This window comes from Kazachstania africana, chromosome 4 (assembly GCF_000304475.1).
Source record: "Kazachstania africana CBS 2517 chromosome 4, complete genome".
In the NCBI taxonomy this organism is placed as follows: domain Eukaryota; kingdom Fungi; phylum Ascomycota; class Saccharomycetes; order Saccharomycetales; family Saccharomycetaceae; genus Kazachstania; species Kazachstania africana.
Window position 1 is genome coordinate 334613 of NC_018943.1, and position 19765 is coordinate 354377.

Below are 19765 nucleotides of genomic sequence, written 5' to 3' on the forward strand. Positions count from 1 at the left end.
GTATTCAAGCAAGACCGTTAATATAACTACTCTGTAAACATTACATACAATCATGCCTCCGAATATATCTTTAATATATAGTAAATTCATGGTAGCTCTTTTAAATTTGTTTGCTGTGATACTTGCTTGCTCGCGAAAGTAAGTGAGCTATAAAGCGCTATAATCAAGACTTTGCGACAACAATCCTCTGAAGTGGGCACAATGTAAAAATTGAAAGAGCTTTTGATCCCAGCTACCGGTGAGAGGCCAAAAAATACACATGAAATTTTCTAAGTAATAGTTAAGCTTTAGGATTTTTTTTCTTTGTATATGCTTTATATATTTTACTTTAAATGTTTATTATATCCTATCTTTTTTCATCTTACAGATATACTCTAAAATAGTAAATAATTCATTCAAACCATTTATACGTTCCTTTGCGTGTGTAGATGTCAATTCACCATATACAATACTGTGGGCATACTTAAGACTGCCCTTTTTGATCTTTTGCTTCAGCAGTTCAAATAATGGTTCTATGACTGGAGAAGAGGAACCTGTGATACAAGCAAAATCGACAAGGTCTTGCGAACTACTTAAATCATTGCTTGACTTAGCAAAATCCTCGATATTCGTGATTGGTAAGTTACTCTTGTCATCATTAATGTCCCTGATGACACTAGCATCTGAAGTACTGTTATAGAATCTCAACAAAAATGTGACAGCAGATAAAGCCAATCCCTTTTGCTGCACGAATACAATATTCTTATGGAAGTATGCGTGAATGCCTTTATCATTGAACAATGTATTAATATGAGTGATTGCCTCACCTACAACACCTGAAACACGATCCTGGTCTTCGGCATTTTCAGTATGAAATCTGATCATAGAGTCAGCTATCTTATAATAGGAGCCAGGTAATCTTTCAACCTTATCATCGAGAATCTTTACAACTTCAGATTTCCATCTGACTTCTTCGACGATATTGTGCCATGAACCGTTTAGTCTTATGTATGCACCATTTTCAGCAATCAAGTTTAAATTGGTGACACGACCGTATAAAGTCTCCAATGTGGTTTTTGAGAATGAATTCAAAACAAAAACAATGTTTTGAGAACTTAAATCGTTTAAAGTGGAAATAACTCTAGGAGTTGGTGGTTCTGAAATTTTAAAGATGAACAAATGTTTCTTGGTTTCTTTTAAATCGGAATACAACTTTTTGTGTGATAAACTAAAGACCGTTGACCTTTCTTTATTGAATTCCCAAGAAGTATAAATACTTTGTAATGATGATAAAATCCAATTATCTGAATCATTGTTAATGACGCTCTTCATGAGTCTTTTCCAGTTACGTTTCTTCACATCAGTTGGCATTTCTAAACCAAGTTTGATTTTATTGGCAATATCTTTTGTGTCCCATGGATTTATTAGGAGAGATCCGTTCTTTAAGACAGAGGCCGAACCAGTAAATTCAGAAAGTAAAAGAGGCGAATTCTTCTCTTCTGATGAAACAATAGATTCATGGCATGTTAAGTTCATACCTTCTCTTAATGAATTAACCCAGAACATATCAGCTTCGCAATTCAGAGCCAAATACTGATCGAATTCTAAATCTTGGTGCAAAAAAACGACTGGTTGAGATGTACTAATATCAGATGATAACGAGTTTATTCTATCGACAATCAACATAATTTGACGTTCTAATTCGGGATCATTTTTCAATCTTCCTAGGCAAATTTGGATAAGAACAACTTTATCAATGTATTGGGGGTTTTCTCTTAAAAATCTTTCATAGGCCAGCAGTTTTTTACTTATCCCACGAATTTTATCAAATTGATCCCTGGAAATAATCAATTTACTATCAGTCCACCTTTCCTTAATCAACTTTCTCCAGTTGGAAACTTTTTCTTCTTTCAATTGGTCCATTAAATGGAACGCATCAATACCGACAGGAAAGGAATTTACAGAAACAATTTTACCGGCGTACTTCAAGTCATCCTTAGTAACATCTGCCATTAGTAATCTATTTGTCGTTTGTAAGAAATGTCTAGCATACTCTTTTGTTTGAAAACTAACAGAGTTTGCTCCTAAAATACCTTTTAAAATTTTTTCTCTCTGGGCAAAGCATCTAAAGACTTCACTACTTGGAAAGGATACATGTAAGAAAAATCCGATTTTTGCTGTTGGAATAGCTTTTCTTACCATTTCAGGGACCAACATTAAATGGTAATCATGAACCCAAATTGTATCACCATCCTTATACAAATCGATAATTTTGTTTGCAAATTTTTGATTCAAACTCTGATAATAATTCCATGAATGATCTTCGAAAGCCTTTGAATTTGGATTGTCAGGAATTTGATAGTGTAAAGTTGGCCATAAGATTTGCTTACAGAAATTTTTATAAGCACCTTTGAATGTTACGTCATCCATAATGACAGCGGCAGCATTGTAATCATTTTGCAAAGTTTCCGTAATCTTTGTAGATATCTCTTTTGGTATTTCATCGGTTGGAATACCTATTGTACCTACCCAAGAGACCGGTTCGGTAAGAGTTTTCTCTTTTACAGCGATATTGATGGCATTTTTCAAAGCTCCATTACCCTTTTCAGTAGGAACAATTTTCCATGGTAATTGCTTGAATAATTCAAGAGAATTGCCTAAAAAAGACAATTTTGATCTATGAGAATAGCCCCCGAATTTTGGAACGTGGTATTTATGGTTTGAGACAGTTTCTGAACTGGAATCATCTTGAAGAATCTCATCCTCTTCGTTAACAGTCTCGATATTAGTACCTTCAGGTGCAAAAGATGTTTTTCTTTGTACCGGGGCAGTAGACGTTCTTTTCATTGATGGTAAGTTATGTAACTGTTGATATCTTTGTTGAACCTTTTTAATATTCATCACAGCAGAATTGATATCTGGATTTGACCTAGACTTGGGGGTAATGACAGTAGATTTAGGAATAGCATCTAAAGGAATAGAAACAGGTGGACTATCACTCTGGAAAGCTGCCGATGGCAGAGGAGATACATCCTTAGTCGTAGACGATGAACTCTTCGAAGAGGAAAAAAACTCCTCAACTGATTTCAATTTATTGTTATTAGTATCAATTGAAGAAGAAACAACATTTGATGCGTTTCCCGTGGTAGAGGTCAAATTTTCTATAAATTGCTCAGAAGTAAGACTCCCATCTGATTTGAAAGTGTTTTCCTCGGTTGTAGTTTGAGGCTCAGGAGACTTATGAACATCTTCCTGTGAGATGTTCTTCTTACCATGAAGAAAAGGGGAATTAGAATTTCCGGGATTGCTTTGTCTTCTTTTAGAACCGACATCTGTAGAATTAATCTTCACCAAACTTGAATCGATAAGAGGCACTGTTTCATTCGAAGTAGTAGCGTCTACTTCGAATTGAGCTTTGTATGGCAAAAATAGCGATGCAACGATAATGGTCATTGTTCAATGCAAAAATCCGTTATAATATACTTTTAAATTCAGCTATATCCGTGGTTTATTCTTGTTCTCGAAAGTACTTACGGGAAAAGTTATTTTTGATTATATAACAACTCGTCTTGAGAATTAAACTCCTGAAAGTGATACCTATCCCATTTCTATTTCTGAAAAAAGTTTAATCTCCACTAGTTGGGTAAATAACGTAATTTTTTCCAATATGCTTTAATTGTGCAGAAAACTCGGCCTAATAAAGCCCTCCTCCCAACTGGCCCTGATTAGTCTTTACCAAATTGGCATCGCAAAAGACGGGTATCATTAGGACTAATAATAGGTCTTGATGGTTTCCACAATGGAATTGGATGTCATGTGTGGGTAGAGGACATTGCAACTGCTGTTCTATTAGTTAAAGAGACATTTGTCATTTTTAATTATCTTCTTGTTCGTTACTTGCATGTTTTTACGTGTTAGCCCTGATTCGCTTAAGTGCTTTGTATGGGTGCTTGGTATTAGGGTTTCTCGATTAACGATTAGGATGTCGTAGAAAACTCACCAAGAGGCACAGAGAGGGCTAGTTTAGCCAAGTTTGCATAAGGACTTTAGTTTAGTTTATACTTTACGGTATAGGAGGTTAAAATCATGGATACTTCTACGAAAATCTATCTTGCTGTTGTCATCATAGCATTCTTCATTGTTAAGAAAGTGAATGAACAGTCTAAAGAGAGTTCGAAAGTGAAAATAGTAGCTGAAGAGAAATCTAAGAGCTTAAGTGAGGGTGCAGTTGGCTCTAAAATAATCAAGAAGAAAGTAACTCAATCGTCTATTGAAGTTAAAGACGAAAATGGAGAAACAATTGATGGAACTTACGAATTATCGGAAGAAGAGGAGACAATAACACCAAGAAAAAGACCAGTGACAAAGGGAATGATCGAAATTGTTCAAACTATGGCTCCAAATTTGAGTGTAGCACAAATCAAACATAGTCTTGAGCAAACCGGCTCAATTGAAAAGACGATGGAAAGCGTCCTAAGAGGTGATGATTTTACTTTACCTGGTCAAGACCAAAAATTAGAATGACCGGTTAATAGTTTCTGTACGTAATTACCTATATATGCATATATGTGCATCGAACCTGTATACTATAGTGTTATCAAAGTGGGCTGTATCCTCTTTTTTGCATTTGCTGGCGAACCTTCTTCCACCTTCCCATCATCATTTTCTAGAGTGCTCTTTTCTAAGTTTGTATTGACAGAAGATGGGGAAGAAGTGTCTTGTGCATTACTAGGATTTTTCCTCTTGACAGGGAGAATGTTGACGATATCAGTCCTTGTGGTATTTTCTGTTGTAGACAGTTTCCCTTCCTTATAGGTGCTGTCCTCTAAGCTATCATTTGAAGACTTCAGGCCATTATTCAGGTACTCTTTTCTTTTCTCTTCTGATAACTTAATGCCAAATAGTTCGGAATCTACTGAAATGTATGAGCAAAACCCATCTGTGGAGGAAACCATAAGCATCGCACCGTCTTGAGACCAGCTTAGATCAGTTAACGGTGTGTAGTGAAGGTTTCCTACTATAGAAATAGGTTCTATGGATTCTGTGTCATATATGAGCACCTCATTTGAAGTAGCAATTGCAAATACCAACTTGTATGGTACATCAATGTAAGCTTTCTTATCCTCTGTTGACTGGTAAAAATTTGGATTGAACGACACTACTATAGCTGCTTTGCCCAAATATGGTAAAGCGATTGCTGGTTTTATTCCATTATTTTGTTTAAGTGCTCCCCTTGTATATATGTATACTGAATTGCTCACCTCAGGGTTGTTCATACCACTACCACTTTCCTTTGATGAGCCTGCAGGCAAAGCATTCTCACTTGTCTTGAAAATACCTGCGGGGATGCAAAGAAGGTTCCCACATGGAGATAACGTTAGTCTTCTGAAAAAAGATGGTAATGTCTCATTATGGAATAGGTAAGACGATTTCATTGAGGATAAGTCAAGTGTTTTAGTTCCATCGCTGTTCAATCCTCTTTTGGGTAATTCGCCTTTCACTATCCTATTTTTCAATTTCAAGCCATTAATTTCATCTTTAGTGTTGTTGAAGATGATTTCATAGATATTTACTGACCTATCAGCTGACTGTGATAGTATATATTCATTTAATGGATCCCAAGTAACACCTTGAACATAGTGATTATGATCTCTTATATTGGAAACACATTGAGCTGTTTCGATATTAAAAATACGAATGCAATTATCCATACAACCACAAACAACATACTTATCATTAGGAGACCATGATAAATCATAAATCTCTGAGTTCGATGAGGACTTGAGCCTTTTCCAAACAAACCATGATTCCTTAAACTCACCATCGCTCTCACTTGCCCCAAATGTAGATGGTACTGGTTTAGCCTCAGCATCATTTCTTTTCCATAGAATAATTTGACCATCATCTCCTGCGGATGCAAGAACTGTACCATCAGAATTGAACCGCACAACATTAACCGCTTGCTCATGCTGTTGTAAAGAAGATAAAAAGTCAATAGTATCAACTTTTTTTATTTGCTTACTACCTTGGTTTGGACTCTCTATTAGTTCCAAATTCCATGCTCTGATTTTATTATCACCACCTGCAGTGAATAATTTCTTTGTCGTGTTTGATGTATCGTAGTTTGGCTGAAAACATAAACTATAGACAGGCTGAGATTCATGCCAGTAGATTTGTAGATTAGAAGCTTCCATTATTTTACCTGCTGGACTTATATAGGTTTTGCAAAGCAATATTCATTGTACGACTGTTCATCTTCCAATTCAATTTATTTACGCGTGTCTTATAATTGATTCCATCGCGCGAACCATACTCGATGGCGACAGGTTCTCGAGATGGCGACTTTACGATAGTCAGCAACGAATATAGACATATGTTTCTCACAAGATTAGTTAGGTCTTTATAAATCAAATTCACTTGTCCTAATTAAAGAGTGGAGAGTAGCGGTCAATAGGTTTTATAACTTCGCTCTTTTTTGTTCTACCGTTGATCAACTTTGAAGATCAATGTAGAGATATAGAGTTCTATCACTGCAGCTAAGTGCATGTATATATTTGTATGTGACATTGAAAACAGTCATAAAGCGCATGCTTTCAGCAGAGATGTTTTCAATAGCTATGATAATCTAAGTTTTGATGCACAAAGTTCAAAAGAGCATAAATAAAGAGGAGCATACGATTCTTAAGTGATAAAAGGGAGCAATACAATAGATGCTGTTGTGAAAATTAGTATGTCCGCAGTTCACGACAACGGTAGTACCAAAATCATATTAGCGACATTTCGGTTGAAGGTTTCTCGACCAAAATTTCTCAGAAAACTTATTTCAACAGCGCCTCCATCAGAATACATTGATAGTAAGTCCAAAATAACATATATTTGGGAGTCTGGGGCACTTTCACCAGAGTGCAATACCATAAGATATTACCAGAAAAATGTCTTATAGTATGAATACTAAATAAAAATGTTCAAGGATCGGTAGAAGAGTCAAGATTCTATAGAACAAAAAAAATTTAGAAGAAACTTTCCACGAATTTTTGTCAGTACCCATTTATGAATATATTTCTCAGTTATCTGCTTTATCTTTATTGAGGATTTATTGTTTAAATAAGCTGACAAGAAAGAGTTATTCCATCTTTCAATGCAATGCATCCGATGTAAACAAGACCCTGAAGCCCTTCTTCTAATTTATGGCTCTGCGTATTATACGCATATATTGTGGATCACTTAAATATCTACGTTGGACAGCACTGGTGGTTTTGTTTTCGTAGGATTATCGCCAGAGTGACCCCATTCTGGTGAACGCGCTTTTTTAACATCAATTAGCGCAAGTGGTTTAGTGGTAAAATCCAACGTTGCCATCGTTGGGCCCCCGGTTCGATTCCGGGCTTGCGCATTTTTTTTATTTTTTTAATAAATAGAATTATTTTATTATCACTATTTCAAGAACCCCACCAGCTATTAGACCCTTGCTGTTTCTGCTGTGCTCGTTTCTGCTGCTGGATTTTTTGCAACTCTTCTTGCACTCTTAAAAGTTCTGCTTTCTGTTTCTTTTCAGCCTTCAACTTTTGAAACTGATCAAAGGGATCTTGATTTTTGGAATCACTCTCCCAAGGTGTCCTTAAAGGTCCCGTCTTCCATATTGGATCGTTACTTGAAGCTGTTTTTTTCACGATGTTCATCAACTCCGCTTGCTCTTGTCTACGTATTTCCTTATCTTTCTCGTATTGGGCCCTAACTTCAGGTGAAAAAGAGTTGATTAATTCTTCATCAGTTGGTGTCGTATATTTGAAAAGTAATACCCCGCCTAATATTATAGCACCACCATATGCGTAAACCTTAAGCCACCGTACCCATAATGGTCTTTCCATGTTGCTTATTCTTGCTTTGCCCTACAATATAGCTATTTTATAATTTCCTATGAAACGGTATTTTTTCATAGGAAATATAGATCCAGTCACCTTATTTCGGAGTAACATCGCAAGAAAAATTTAACGGTATTACAAGACAATTGATTGATTTTTAGTATTGGAAACTAATGTGAAGAGTGTAAGGAACAAGAATTCAAAAAAATTTCGCAGTCAGGATTAAATAAATAAGAACCAACATGTTGCTATCATATAAGTTATCATATGTGAACATGGATCAATATTGCTTAAAGTAAAATACCTAATCTTTTTCTTATATATACAAAATAGACCTTACGGGAAAAGAGGGTACCTATCCCATTATTTCACCTAGCAAGTATGGAGTGAAAACCTTCACAGCTGTGATTAAAATCATAATACCTTCTAGTAATGCAACTGGTAATCCAAGGAAGCCACGTTCTTCAAACTTGAGATAAATTGTATATAGGGCGACAGCAAAGAATGTGCGTGTCAATTGGTAGGGATGTGGGTTTACACCGGCTAAGTATTTTATAGGAGTATCTACACAATCGCCACCTCTTTGGAAGTATCTGAAACATCCTCTTTGTAAATCTCTCAAATTGTCACTATCAGCAGCGAAAAGTGCATACAAAGCAATTGAAAGGACGTTTATAACAGGAGCATAACTCTTTCTATCGTAATGTAAATCTAATAATTCATCTAAGATTGTTGTACGATCAGAGAAATCTAGGTCACCAATCTTCTTTATCAATAAGACTACATCTTGTAAACCGACAGTCATACCACCACCACCTAAGGGGTGTCTCATGTTTAGAGCATCACCAATGACACATAAACCCATCACATCATTAATTTTAGCTGGTAGGTAAGAATTTGGTAAAGATCTGAACTTTCCGGCAGCCAATGCAGTATCGAAAGAAGGTCTTAACGATTCAGGAATATATGGTTGAACGTCCTTAGCCATCCAAGATTTCAAGTCTTTTGGTAAAGTTGTTGAATTGTAAGCGCATAGGATTCTAGTTTCTTCTGGACTAACTTGGTAACAGATAACAGGGCTGTGTTGGGGTCCTAAGATAACATGGCCATGATTTGGAGTTGGCATCTTTGCGTGGTATAAAGCCATACCGACAAATGAAGAGTCCTTAGCAGGAATGTGGTCGTCTCTTAATTCCTTTCTGAAATGTGAAAAGATACCATCAACTACAAAGGTTAAATGACCTTTAAAATCGACTTTTCCACGATTTTCGATATCTACTTTACAGCCGATGACTTCTCTTTTTTCGTTTCTTAGGACTTCGATAACATTACCTTGGAGACGAGTAATATTTGATTCCTTAGCAACCATATTTCTTAAATTAGTTAAGAATTTACCGTGAACAAAAGCGGCACCTCTTTCCCTTTCACCGTCTTCGAAGTCCTTTCTATGGATTGTAGCATCTTCTAGGACTTGGTCATTACCATCCTTGACTAAATCTTTTAATTTTTCAACTGGTTCCAAATCAGCTTTGTAAGGGTATGGAATATCAACTTTTTCCCCATTGTAGAAGACGGTATAACCAGTGACAGGAATGGCGTCGATATTGTTAATAGCTTGAACCATACCTAGAGATCTCAAAGCTCTAATACCACCTGGATGCATCAATTCCCCGATAATTCTATCAGGTTCAGCCCAATCTCTCTCAACAATAAGGACTTTCTTACCCTTTCTGGCTAGTGCAGTGGCTATGCATGGACCAATTACACCGGCACCGATGATGACTGCATCGTAAACCTTTCTTTCATCGGCATTAAATAAATCAGTATTTGACATTGTTATTTTTATATGTTTTCTTTGGGAAGCCTACAAACACTTAAGTTTATTGAAATGGAATTTAACGAGATAGAAGACCTTTATTATTGTAATACGTAACTGGTACAACAATGAAAAATTAATATTTATATATAATTTAAATTTTCAAATACACTTCCTTGGCCGTTCCTTTTTTTGCTCAGTGTCCTCGAGGAATTAAGTGAGATAATTGACACTGTAAATAGAAAAAAAGCCTGGTATTCCACAAACGAGCAAGATGAGAGAGCCGTAAAGAGACTTTCCGTCAAGGTAAAGAGAGATGTGCTACTAACAACCATCAGCTCTCTGCGGTGTGTGCGCGAGCTGAGGGCTGAATTTTATCTCTTTGAAACGTTCAAAAAGAGAAGGATAACCCACTGACTGAATCGGTCGACACTGCCACAAGGTCCGACAAAAAAAAAACAGCTCAAAAAAAGACGTGCGGCGAACTGATCCGAAGAATTAGGTCGGGTCGATCTCTTAAATAATCACATGTAATTTACATCGCATATCACCTTGACACGACCAAAATAGATTGGGCTTAGTATGTGCTTCAGTAATGAACGATACCAATGATGATGAGACCAAATACTTGGCCTTATGGATGTTACCTCATTTGTACTGGCAGGGCGCGATTTCCCAATATCAAGAGGATTATTGATATTGGCAATGCTAAATTGATTTTCGAATGTCACTTTTCGTCACATCCACTCTCTCTCTCTCTCTCTCTCTTTCGCTTTATTATTCGTACAATCTTGCTAAACGACCCTCTACGAACATTCTTACCACGTTATGAGTCTCTTTTTCTTTTTCTCCGTCGTCGTTTATGTCGTTATCGCATATATGTTGCCGTTATATTCTTATCGCCGTTATTTTGAAATTCAAGTTTAACTTTCACGCTAGATGTATATACGACCAGCATTGATAAAGTTTAATAGTGTCCTCCCACGTGATCTTACATTATAGAGCATCATCACACATTTAGTTCGATTTTAGAGTATTAGCATATGGAAAAATATGTATTCATAGGATACGTATATATTTACTGAAATTATTACTTGTTTATGATTAATTTATGTCACAAAATTGTCTTACTGTAGTTTTCAATTCATCACAAAAGGCATTGAAATCATCTCTATCTTTTAAGGTCCCTTCGACGATACTCAAACAAATATTCATACCACCAAGATTAGTACTACAGATATTCACGGCATAAGAGAAATTTAAACCACCCACATTTTGCATTAACATTAAATCTAAAATTTCGCACTCGTCGTCATTCTGTTCGAAATAACCAACATTACTTAAAATTATTCCTCCTCTCTTTTTATTTAAATAAGAGTCGGAAATCATAGAATCAATATTTTGCTTATTGACTACAAAATCCAACATGATTGTACCAAGAGGACGTAAAAAGTCAGCTTGTTTCAATACTGCAGAATAATATGAGCATAGTTTCCAAAAGTTCTCAGCAATAAAACTTGAAATTAAAAAGGAATAATGTAATCCACCCACATTTGAACCATATTTGTATTGTGAAGTCACTAACTCTTCTGGTAAATCCTTTCTTGTGTTGCTTGGTACAGTTATATCAAACCCAAACTCATTCCATTTCCTGTTCGCAAAAATTCCATGCTCCTTTAGTGTTATAAATAGACATGTTTGCAAGAAGGATGTCATGGTACAAGCGTTTTTTTTAATTGCAATTCTAATTTTGTTTAATTCGTCAGGAGTGAAATTCAAAATATTATGGAAACTTGGTTGTGGTTTAGACATATTGATTTTAGTACTGACTGGAGCAGGAGACTTGTAACTGAAAAATACTTTTCCTAGTGTGGATAGCATGAACTGAGGTAATTTCCATAGTGCTGGTCTATAATCAACTCTATCAGTAATTGCAGCTGGTAACTTTGATATCTTGTCAAAATCTTTTTCATAATTATAGATCAACGAGTCTGGTGAAGTCATCTCAGGGGACTTCTTACCATTCAAACTTTTAACTAAATCTTGGAAAAGATTGATACCACTGGTTCCGTCAGAACAACAATGATTACTGATATACACAAAGTTAGAATATTCATCAGTGTTGTCTGGTAAGCAAAGTAATCTCCAATTTGGCCTCGATTGGTCGTAAATCGGAATACAAATATTGGAAACTATCTCGGACAACTTATTTGTGATTTTACCATTGTCCTTCACGAATTGATCTATAATACTGTTGACCACCTCTGTATATTCCGATTGATCATTTATTATAATATCTTCCAGAGATAAGCTCGGTAATATCTTCATAAAATCATGCTTTGGGTATGGAACATTTAAATATTTTTCACTTTTATAGAAGGCTTCATGATCGGGATAATATTTTGGTACAATGGTATGAGCTAGTACAGAATTTTCCAAAATCACCTCTCTTAATGCATGTTTTAAATCGTTTCTTGAGACAGATTTATTCATCTTCAAATAGACTGCAAAATTCGAGTATAGTTCTTGTCTTTGTAACATTGCAAAATAGTTTTCTAAGTGGCCCATACGTCTTGCATGGCCCCGGTCAATCAACTCTTGTGGAATATCATATTCAGCAACAGGATCTTCTAAGAGTGCTATAGAGCTAGCATCGCTTTGTGATTGAACTTCACGTACCGACTCTTCAACCTTCGTACTCAGACCCATAGTTATTTTATTTTTTGAGTACTATAATTAGAAGACGTAATCGAATTGATACTTAAGAAACTAATAGAACAAACATTATAAAAATAGAAAGTATTTTAATCCTCTTTGTTTGAAAAGTATTTTATTAAGCTTGATGATTTTTTTCAGTTTTCTTCTCATCGTATAATTTAGTGACGTTTTTGTCCGATATTCAACAGGAACGAGTGTCAAGTTCTACAACAGTAAAGACTCAAGGAAACGTCATATGGCTAGTTCTCACACAGTAAATAAGGGAAAACAGTTAAAGACAGACGTTATTAGATAGGACAGTATAAGAAAGAGTATTACATGACATTTTTATTTTTTAGTAATTTTAAGAATAAATATTACTATTTGTTTTATTTGGTATGCTTTTCAGACGCGGTTGAAGTATAACGTTCATTGCAAGGCGATGATATACCAATATAATATAAACAAGAAAAATTAAAATAAAGAGCCTTGTATTTAGATTTATATCAAATTTATATCATTCATGTAAGTACTATTTATTCTTATTGGTTACGGTTACTTGAATTGTTATTTCTGTGTCCGTGTTGACGATGGCTGTGATGATGACTACTGTTATGGCCTCCATGGTAACTCTGTTTATATCCGCTAGCCCCTGGCATGTTATTATTCATCATACCCTGAAATGGCGGAATAGCGCCTGGATAGCCAAAAGGTGGGGCACCTGCATTAATATAAGCAGGTGGAAGATCAGGAGAAGCAGCTTGTGGAGAGACATTGGTATTATTTTCATCAGTCATCATTGGCATCATTGGCGCCATACCTGGATAGAACATAGGCTGCGGTTGGAAGGGCATATAAACGTTACCGAAGCTATTTACCATTGGATTTGGACCTGCAGCTGCACCGCCTGGACCCATCGGAAGTCCCATCATCCCCATTCCGCCAGCAGAAATTCCAACGTTCATACCTGGAACACCTGGTGCACCTGCCCCAAATATCGGATTGCCTACTCCCATGGCATGCATTTGACGTTGATGTAACCTTTCTTGAGCCTGTTGAATAGCTGTTCTTGCGTCGGGAAACAGAGTCTTATAGGACTCTTCAACTGTGCCTGTCCACGTTGGTGTTGCAAAATATGGTTTTTCGATTAGGAATGGTTCCATTTGTTTTTCTTCATGTGCTTCCTTAGATGATAAGAAGAAATTAAACTTCTTAACAAAAAGTTCTTTCTTGTTAACACCTGATTGGGGCTTCTTAGAGCCAAAGAATGAACCAGGTGTACGTCTTCTCGAGTAAGCGCTAGCTCTACTCGTTTGTGGCGAGTGAACTGGGGTATGGCCACTTTGAGAACTACTACTACCTCTTTTGGTATCTATTTTAGCTTGCATTGCAGATGGGGATGAAGTTGTTTTAACGTTCTTTGAAGAAGGCTTTGGCTTTTGATTAACTGAAGATGATTGTTGTTGTGGCTTCTTTAATACATTTTTCATATCACTTGGAACATCGTAAGGAACTTTGAATTTTTGAGAGAACTTTTTCAATTCTTCAATTTGAGCTTCTTTAGCAGAAAGTTCTGGCTTAACACCCTCTTTATCGTCTGTAACATCTTCGGATTGCTTACTGTCCACGGATTCCTTCACTTCTTCACTACGCTCCAAAGGCTCGGACTTTTTCAATTCTTCCTTATTTACGATTTTAGCCTGTGCTGAACCTCTAATGCCAGCACCTGTTGACGCTGGCATATTCTTAGCAGCACTTGATGATATAATCGCAGGATCCATGTGATGCGGTTGGTTTCTCAAAGCAGGAGGAACATATTTGTTAGCCTTCATTGGGCTACTTGGTTTAGCATTACTCTTAAGAGAGGCTAGTAATTCATCACCCCTCCTGTCAACACCTGAATATAAGTCTTCTTCATCCATTCCTGAGCCATCAATTATTATACCTCTATCTTCAGCAAGATGAATATTTCCCGAAGAACCCTGTTGTTCGATTTCTTTAGCTAGTCTTTCAGCTTCCTTGACTTTTCTTGCATAGTTCGGATCTTCTCTATTAATTTTCGTTGTGTAGAAATGCTCATCAAAAGTTGATTTCACACCAAATTTCTCCTCATTAACAGCAAATTGATCCCACGTTGAGGAGGATTCCTCTAAAGTTTGATTCTGAGCAGTTCCAATATCAGATGTTGTTTCAGGCATCCATCTTTGCAACTCACGTTCCTTAATTGTCTTACTAGCGCCCGAAATATCGACGTCTGTTTTAAAAGCGGAGGGGGTGATCTCTTTTTCTTCAGTACTGCTTTCAGGAGCAGGAGTTGGAAGAGAAACTGCTTCTGGTTCAGTACTTTTATTCTGGCTAGTAATTGTTTCATCCAACGATAAATCAATCTCCTTTAGTTCAATTTCAGCAACATCATCCCCGCGTATCAAGAGAGTGTTTTCTAATTCAGCTTTTAATCCATCTTCCGCACCGGATTGAGCGGGTATCTTGACAGGATTTCCCAAAACTAGGTCAATACCACTAGTTGATTCTAAATTGCATGCATTGAGGATACCCTGATATTGTACACCGGAATTAACCGTAGCCACAATCACCTTACCAATAGAATTCGCTAAAAGGTATTCTAATCTGTCATTGAATTGTCTCGAAGTTTCAGCAGATTCAAAAAAAGTAGATGACCCAGAAGAATTATTACTATTTCCCTTAGAGAAGTTGACACTAGACCTCTTATTTTCTTGTTTCTTGAAATTTCCCTTCATTATAAACTAGTAAACACACTTTCTTTATTTATAGAAAAATAACCAGGAAAACTTCTGAAGAAAACTTCTAGTACCACTAGATTGTACAAAATATCAACCTAATTATATAGCTTAGATTTACTAGGAAAGCTGGAGTCCTTCTTGTCAAGTAAACACTATTCCAGAAGTGAATACATAGAGCAAGCGACCACCTAATTTTTTTTTGATCGAATTTTTGGCGGAAAAAAAAAACAGATAGGGCCTTTCCTGCAAAGGTAATAAGTTCGTTCAAAAGCACAAACCTGTACCATCTTCAATGAGAAGTTCCACTATATTAAGTATTTAATTGATACTATATAGTTTCATTTGCTGAGGCTAGTGTTCGCACTATATCATCTTGATCCTTCAAAAACCTAGATATATTCTCAGTTAGCGCGGTAGCTGCTTCTCTATATTTACGTAGCGATGGTAACGCTGATATTACATCTTCACTGCTGACGGGTGCCTTCGGAAGCACTGTATCGTCAATGGAAACGTCCTCAATGTGTAGATTATACTGTGCAATATCCTTTTTATAAATAGATAAATCATTCGAAAGTCCATTGTCCGGTTTGATAATACCATAATCATTTTCAATAGCTTTGTTTAAAATTGGATGAAGATCGTTATTTATTAGCTTGTTTGTTAAAGTTTGCGTATTAGTTTGCTTGAGATTCTCTATAAATGTTCTGGTCTCTTTCAGCTTCTCCTTTTGCTTGAATATCTCGACTTCTAGATTCTCTAAACTTTTCAGTTCCTTCATATACCTTTCTTGTATAACCTTTCTCTTTGCAACAATGTATTCGACATCCATGTCTTGATCATCAGTACCAGCGGGTAATTTAGATCCATTTAGGCTAACCTGCATTCTTCCAAGGATTTCTCCCATAAGAGTTTCCTTTGTCTTCAAAACTTTATCCGTTTCACTACCATCGCCATGTAAAACAGTTGTCAGCTCAAAACTATACTTGTTAAATACTTCTTGAATGGCCCCTTTCATGTTAACTTCTGCCAATTGAATAATAGAATTACTTAATTCCTTTTTGATTTTTTTCCAATGAATGTTATCACCTTCTTCATCTTCATGATCGTCGCTTGAGTTCAGCAATTGTGTGAATTCTAAAACTAGTGCCTTTCTAAAATCCCATGGATCAATCTTCGATGTTTTCGTATCTTTAAGCCTCTTCAATTGGTTCAGTTTAATTTGCCTACTGCGATTTAATGTCAATTTTTTCACCTCCTTCATTTTGGGTGATATAAAACCTGAGTTAGTAGTATCATCTTCATAAAACCTTATCCTTTTCATTGAGGAAATGACATCCGGTGTTTCCTTGCGGTTTATTATCGTGTTTGGTACTGGTGATGAACTTTTATAAAATAAACTTTTTCTAACAGGCGTTCCTCGTGAAGAGCTATTTGTATTGCTCTCTTCTTGACCCTTGTTATTGTCTAACATATCATCATCTAGTGAATCATTCTCTAAATCTTCCAGAACATTCATTTTCGACTCGATCAATTTTTCATTTTCTTCGATGTTTATCAAGTATTTACTTTAAGTTTAATATCGCGTTCGTGTAGCATATTACTATATCGAAAAATACAAGCAAAACCATCAACAGTTAAAAAAAAGAAGAGGACCCGATCTGTAAAGAATCACATATAATGTTTTTATGTTTATATAGATATATATATTCATACGTTAAAAATTGATATCGTATTCAAAGGAAAGAGATAAATATAATGGTAGAGGTTAAAAATATTTTAATTTGTTAAACGATTCCTAGAAAGATTCGTTGAAAGCGAAACCTTCGTGAGAAGCAGCCTTGGTAGTAGATTCGTTAGCCTTGGTGTAGTCAGAGACGGTCTTTTCGAAGAAGTTAGTCTTACCGATGGTAGTCTTACCTTCCATGAATTCGAATGGGTTAGCAGCGTTGTAGTGCTTTTCGTTACCGAAGGAAGCTAATAGGGAATCAGCTAAGAATTCGACGTATTGGTTGACTTGAGCAGACTTTAAGCCGGATTGTTCAACCTTTAATAGGTCGGCCATGTAGTTCTTTTCAATTTCGGTGGCATCAACGATGATCTTTTCAACGACTTTAGCATTTGGCTTGTTCTTTAAATGGGCGAATAATAAACAGTTGAAGTCAGAGTAGAAACCTCTGTCTCTGGTGATGTTAGAGATACCGTGAGTAACACCGTGGAATAGACCTTGAGAGATGAACCAGAAGATGACAGCACGGGCACCAGCTAAGAAAAGAGCTTCCTTAGCGGCTAAAGCAACTAATCTTTCACCGTATAAAGATTCTGGGGATTCGATCCATTCTTTTCTGAAGTTTAATTTAGCAGTAACTTCTTTGGAAGTTGGGAATTCGTTTAAGTACTTTACTTTTTCGGCACCGTCAAAGAAAGTGTCAATCATCATGGAGTGAGCTTCATCGTAGACATTTTGGGCCATGATTTGGAAACCGTAGAAAGACTTACCTTCTGGGTTTTGTAATTCAGCGGAGAATCTTTCAATAAGATGGTTAACTAAGTTAGCTTCACCGGTAGTAGCTGCAGCTAAATATCTAGCGAAGAAATCTTTTTGGTCTTCGTTTAATTTCTTGAAGTCATCAACATCCTTTGTTAAATCGACTTCTTCAGCAGGCCAGAAAGTAGCCTCTAATTTCTTATAAGCAGCCCAGATTTCGTGATATTTAATTGGGAACATGACGAATCTACGCTTGTTTTCAATCAAAAGGATTTCATCCTTTTCAGCTTCCCTTAAAGCAGAACGTTGTTCAGCGAATTGGGACAAGAATTGTTCGTGTTCAGAAGACATTATAATATAGTTGTTTTTGGAATGTATGCAAAAATGCTAGAGGGATAACAAAAAAAAGGTGGATGATATTGATGATTTATATAAAATAACAATAAAAGTAAATTATAATTGAATTAGGATTATTAGATTTTGTAATTAATCATTGAAGGGGTTTATATAAGAAAAAATCAATTTCATGCAAGAGAAAATTTTTCAAGATTGAAAAAAAAAATAAGTCCAGTAGAAAACTGGAAAATTTAAGGTAGTAAGTAGTACTACTACTGGCACGACTCCTACTACTAGTAATCAACTTCTCAAAATCAGAAAAAAAGAGAAGAGGAACTAAACTGGTAATAGGAGAGATTTAGACGAGACTACTTCAATGATTTCTGAGAAAGAACAGCATGCTAAACTTCGATGGACCAATTTTTCTGTGGGAAAACCAATTAAAATAAAAAAAGAAACAACGTTACCTCTGTTGTTGTGGCAACGGGTGAAGGCAAGTATGCAATAAAATTTTCTTCTGTACCGTGAAATCGTGAAGTTGTACAGGAGATTCTCCGTCCAAATCTGGGTAACCATGGCAAAGTTCTCTCTTCTAATTTTTTGCATTAGTAAGTGTGAAGAAAACAGTGGTGTGGGAAAAGTACACATGAGGCCCTCCGTCAGAGAAACAATCGCAGAAGCAAATCAATGTATTTTTTTCTGCTTTACTTCGTACAAGATATGTGGGTGCGCTGTGTGGGTGTGAGGTTACAGTTACGCACTTTTCACGCGTACGCGTTACAGTTGATTATTAAGTCCCATATGTTTTTTTTATTGTTTTTGTTGGTCTGAGATACATTCGCACAACGGACGGTTGCTGGTGTACGTAAGAAAAAAGGGGTAACGGAAAGTAGCAAAAAGAAAAAACAAATTTTTCATCGAGTGCTGACAGGCAAGTATGCACAGGGCCATCAAACTCAGCATGCCCAAATACGTATGTCTTAATATTGGACTTCTCTTTTCTTTTTCTTCCCTCTCTTTCTTGGAGAATAATAAATGGCGTAGAATAGCGTCGAGTCCACGTACTGTGATATTTTATGGAGAAATGACAAGAGAGAAAAGAAGAAGAAGAAGTACGAAAGGGGGGCGGCCACCGCGAAGGCACAGAGAACAAGTAAAAGAGAGGAAGGAATGGAGGCGACAGAAAACGCCCTTTCAAAAAATTTGCCATGGTAACTAGAAATAGCAACGATGGAATCAGGAAAAATTGAAGTTGAAGTATTATTATTGCAGACGCCCACGACTAAGATAACAAGACGATATGCTAGTGCATGGTAAGTAGTTGCTAGATAAGATAGGCGTAGTTCACCATGCTATCGATCTTTGCATCTTGAAGTGTCTTTTGATGAGCACAGTCCCCATCTTTTTAATTTTCTCGCTTTTCTTTATACTTTTTACTTGACATGTAGCATTTGTATTTCCCCTATTAGAGATCCCACATCGATACTGGAATATCTGAAATAAACAATTAATAAGCGGTTAGTTTACCAAATTTGGATAAAATCCTCTTTTTTTAACCCGACCAATGCGCCTACTATCTTACCGAATTGGGAAGGAATCGAGCGGTTACTATGTAAACGAAAAAAGCAAGTTGCCATAGTGATGACAGCAGCGATAAAATGAAAATGATAAGATATCATAGTGATATATGAAATGTTTTAAAGCAAGTTATACTTACCATTGAATATTTTTAACCACATCATAAAATCGTGTACCGCCAATGGATATGTAGTTAATTCAGCAACTCGGTTCGGTTTCCCATAAAATATAAAACAGCTGAAAAAAAAGA

General features: G+C 36.2%; 9 protein-coding genes and 1 non-coding gene across 10 annotated transcripts; 2 read left to right on the forward strand and 8 right to left on the reverse strand.

Moving 5' to 3' along the window:
* Nucleotides 1-339: 339 nt before the first annotated feature.
* On the reverse strand, nt 340-3432 carry KAFR0D01680 (uncharacterized protein; the record flags this gene model as incomplete). Its single annotated transcript, XM_003956901.1, has 1 exon — nt 340-3432. The coding sequence occupies one exon, from the start codon at nt 3430-3432 to the stop codon at nt 340-342; it is 3093 nt and encodes a 1030-aa protein (XP_003956950.1).
* A 633-nt stretch (nt 3433-4065) lies between these two features.
* KAFR0D01690 (CUE domain-containing protein) lies at nt 4066-4503 on the forward strand (the record flags this gene model as incomplete). Its single annotated transcript, XM_003956902.1, has 1 exon — nt 4066-4503. One exon carries the CDS (start codon nt 4066-4068, stop codon nt 4501-4503), a length of 438 nt encoding a protein of 145 aa, XP_003956951.1.
* Nucleotides 4504-4565: 62 nt separating this feature from the next.
* Nucleotides 4566-6173, reverse strand: CAC2 (Cac2p; the record flags this gene model as incomplete). The annotated part of the gene is made up of 1 exon (XM_003956903.1): nt 4566-6173. The coding sequence occupies one exon, from the start codon at nt 6171-6173 to the stop codon at nt 4566-4568; it is 1608 nt and encodes a 535-aa protein (XP_003956952.1).
* Nucleotides 6174-7301: 1128 nt separating this feature from the next.
* On the forward strand, nt 7302-7372 carry KAFR0Dtrna5G. Its single transcript has one exon. It is a non-coding gene; the product is annotated as a tRNA-Gly (tRNA).
* A 46-nt stretch (nt 7373-7418) lies between these two features.
* Nucleotides 7419-7847, reverse strand: CBP4 (Cbp4p; the record flags this gene model as incomplete). The annotated part of the gene is made up of 1 exon (XM_003956904.1): nt 7419-7847. The coding sequence occupies one exon, from the start codon at nt 7845-7847 to the stop codon at nt 7419-7421; it is 429 nt and encodes a 142-aa protein (XP_003956953.1).
* A 349-nt stretch (nt 7848-8196) lies between these two features.
* Nucleotides 8197-9675, reverse strand: ERG1 (squalene monooxygenase; the record flags this gene model as incomplete). Its single annotated transcript, XM_003956905.1, has 1 exon — nt 8197-9675. One exon carries the CDS (start codon nt 9673-9675, stop codon nt 8197-8199), a length of 1479 nt encoding a protein of 492 aa, XP_003956954.1.
* A 1086-nt stretch (nt 9676-10761) lies between these two features.
* ATF2 (alcohol O-acetyltransferase) lies at nt 10762-12366 on the reverse strand (the record flags this gene model as incomplete). The annotated part of the gene is made up of 1 exon (XM_003956906.1): nt 10762-12366. One exon carries the CDS (start codon nt 12364-12366, stop codon nt 10762-10764), a length of 1605 nt encoding a protein of 534 aa, XP_003956955.1.
* Nucleotides 12367-12896: 530 nt separating this feature from the next.
* On the reverse strand, nt 12897-15113 carry PBP1 (Pbp1p; the record flags this gene model as incomplete). The annotated part of the gene is made up of 1 exon (XM_003956907.1): nt 12897-15113. The coding sequence occupies one exon, from the start codon at nt 15111-15113 to the stop codon at nt 12897-12899; it is 2217 nt and encodes a 738-aa protein (XP_003956956.1).
* A 331-nt stretch (nt 15114-15444) lies between these two features.
* Nucleotides 15445-16632, reverse strand: OKP1 (Okp1p; the record flags this gene model as incomplete). The annotated part of the gene is made up of 1 exon (XM_003956908.1): nt 15445-16632. One exon carries the CDS (start codon nt 16630-16632, stop codon nt 15445-15447), a length of 1188 nt encoding a protein of 395 aa, XP_003956957.1.
* A 279-nt stretch (nt 16633-16911) lies between these two features.
* RNR4 (ribonucleotide-diphosphate reductase subunit RNR4) lies at nt 16912-17952 on the reverse strand (the record flags this gene model as incomplete). Its single annotated transcript, XM_003956909.1, has 1 exon — nt 16912-17952. One exon carries the CDS (start codon nt 17950-17952, stop codon nt 16912-16914), a length of 1041 nt encoding a protein of 346 aa, XP_003956958.1.
* Between the last annotated feature and the right edge of the window lie 1813 nt (nt 17953-19765).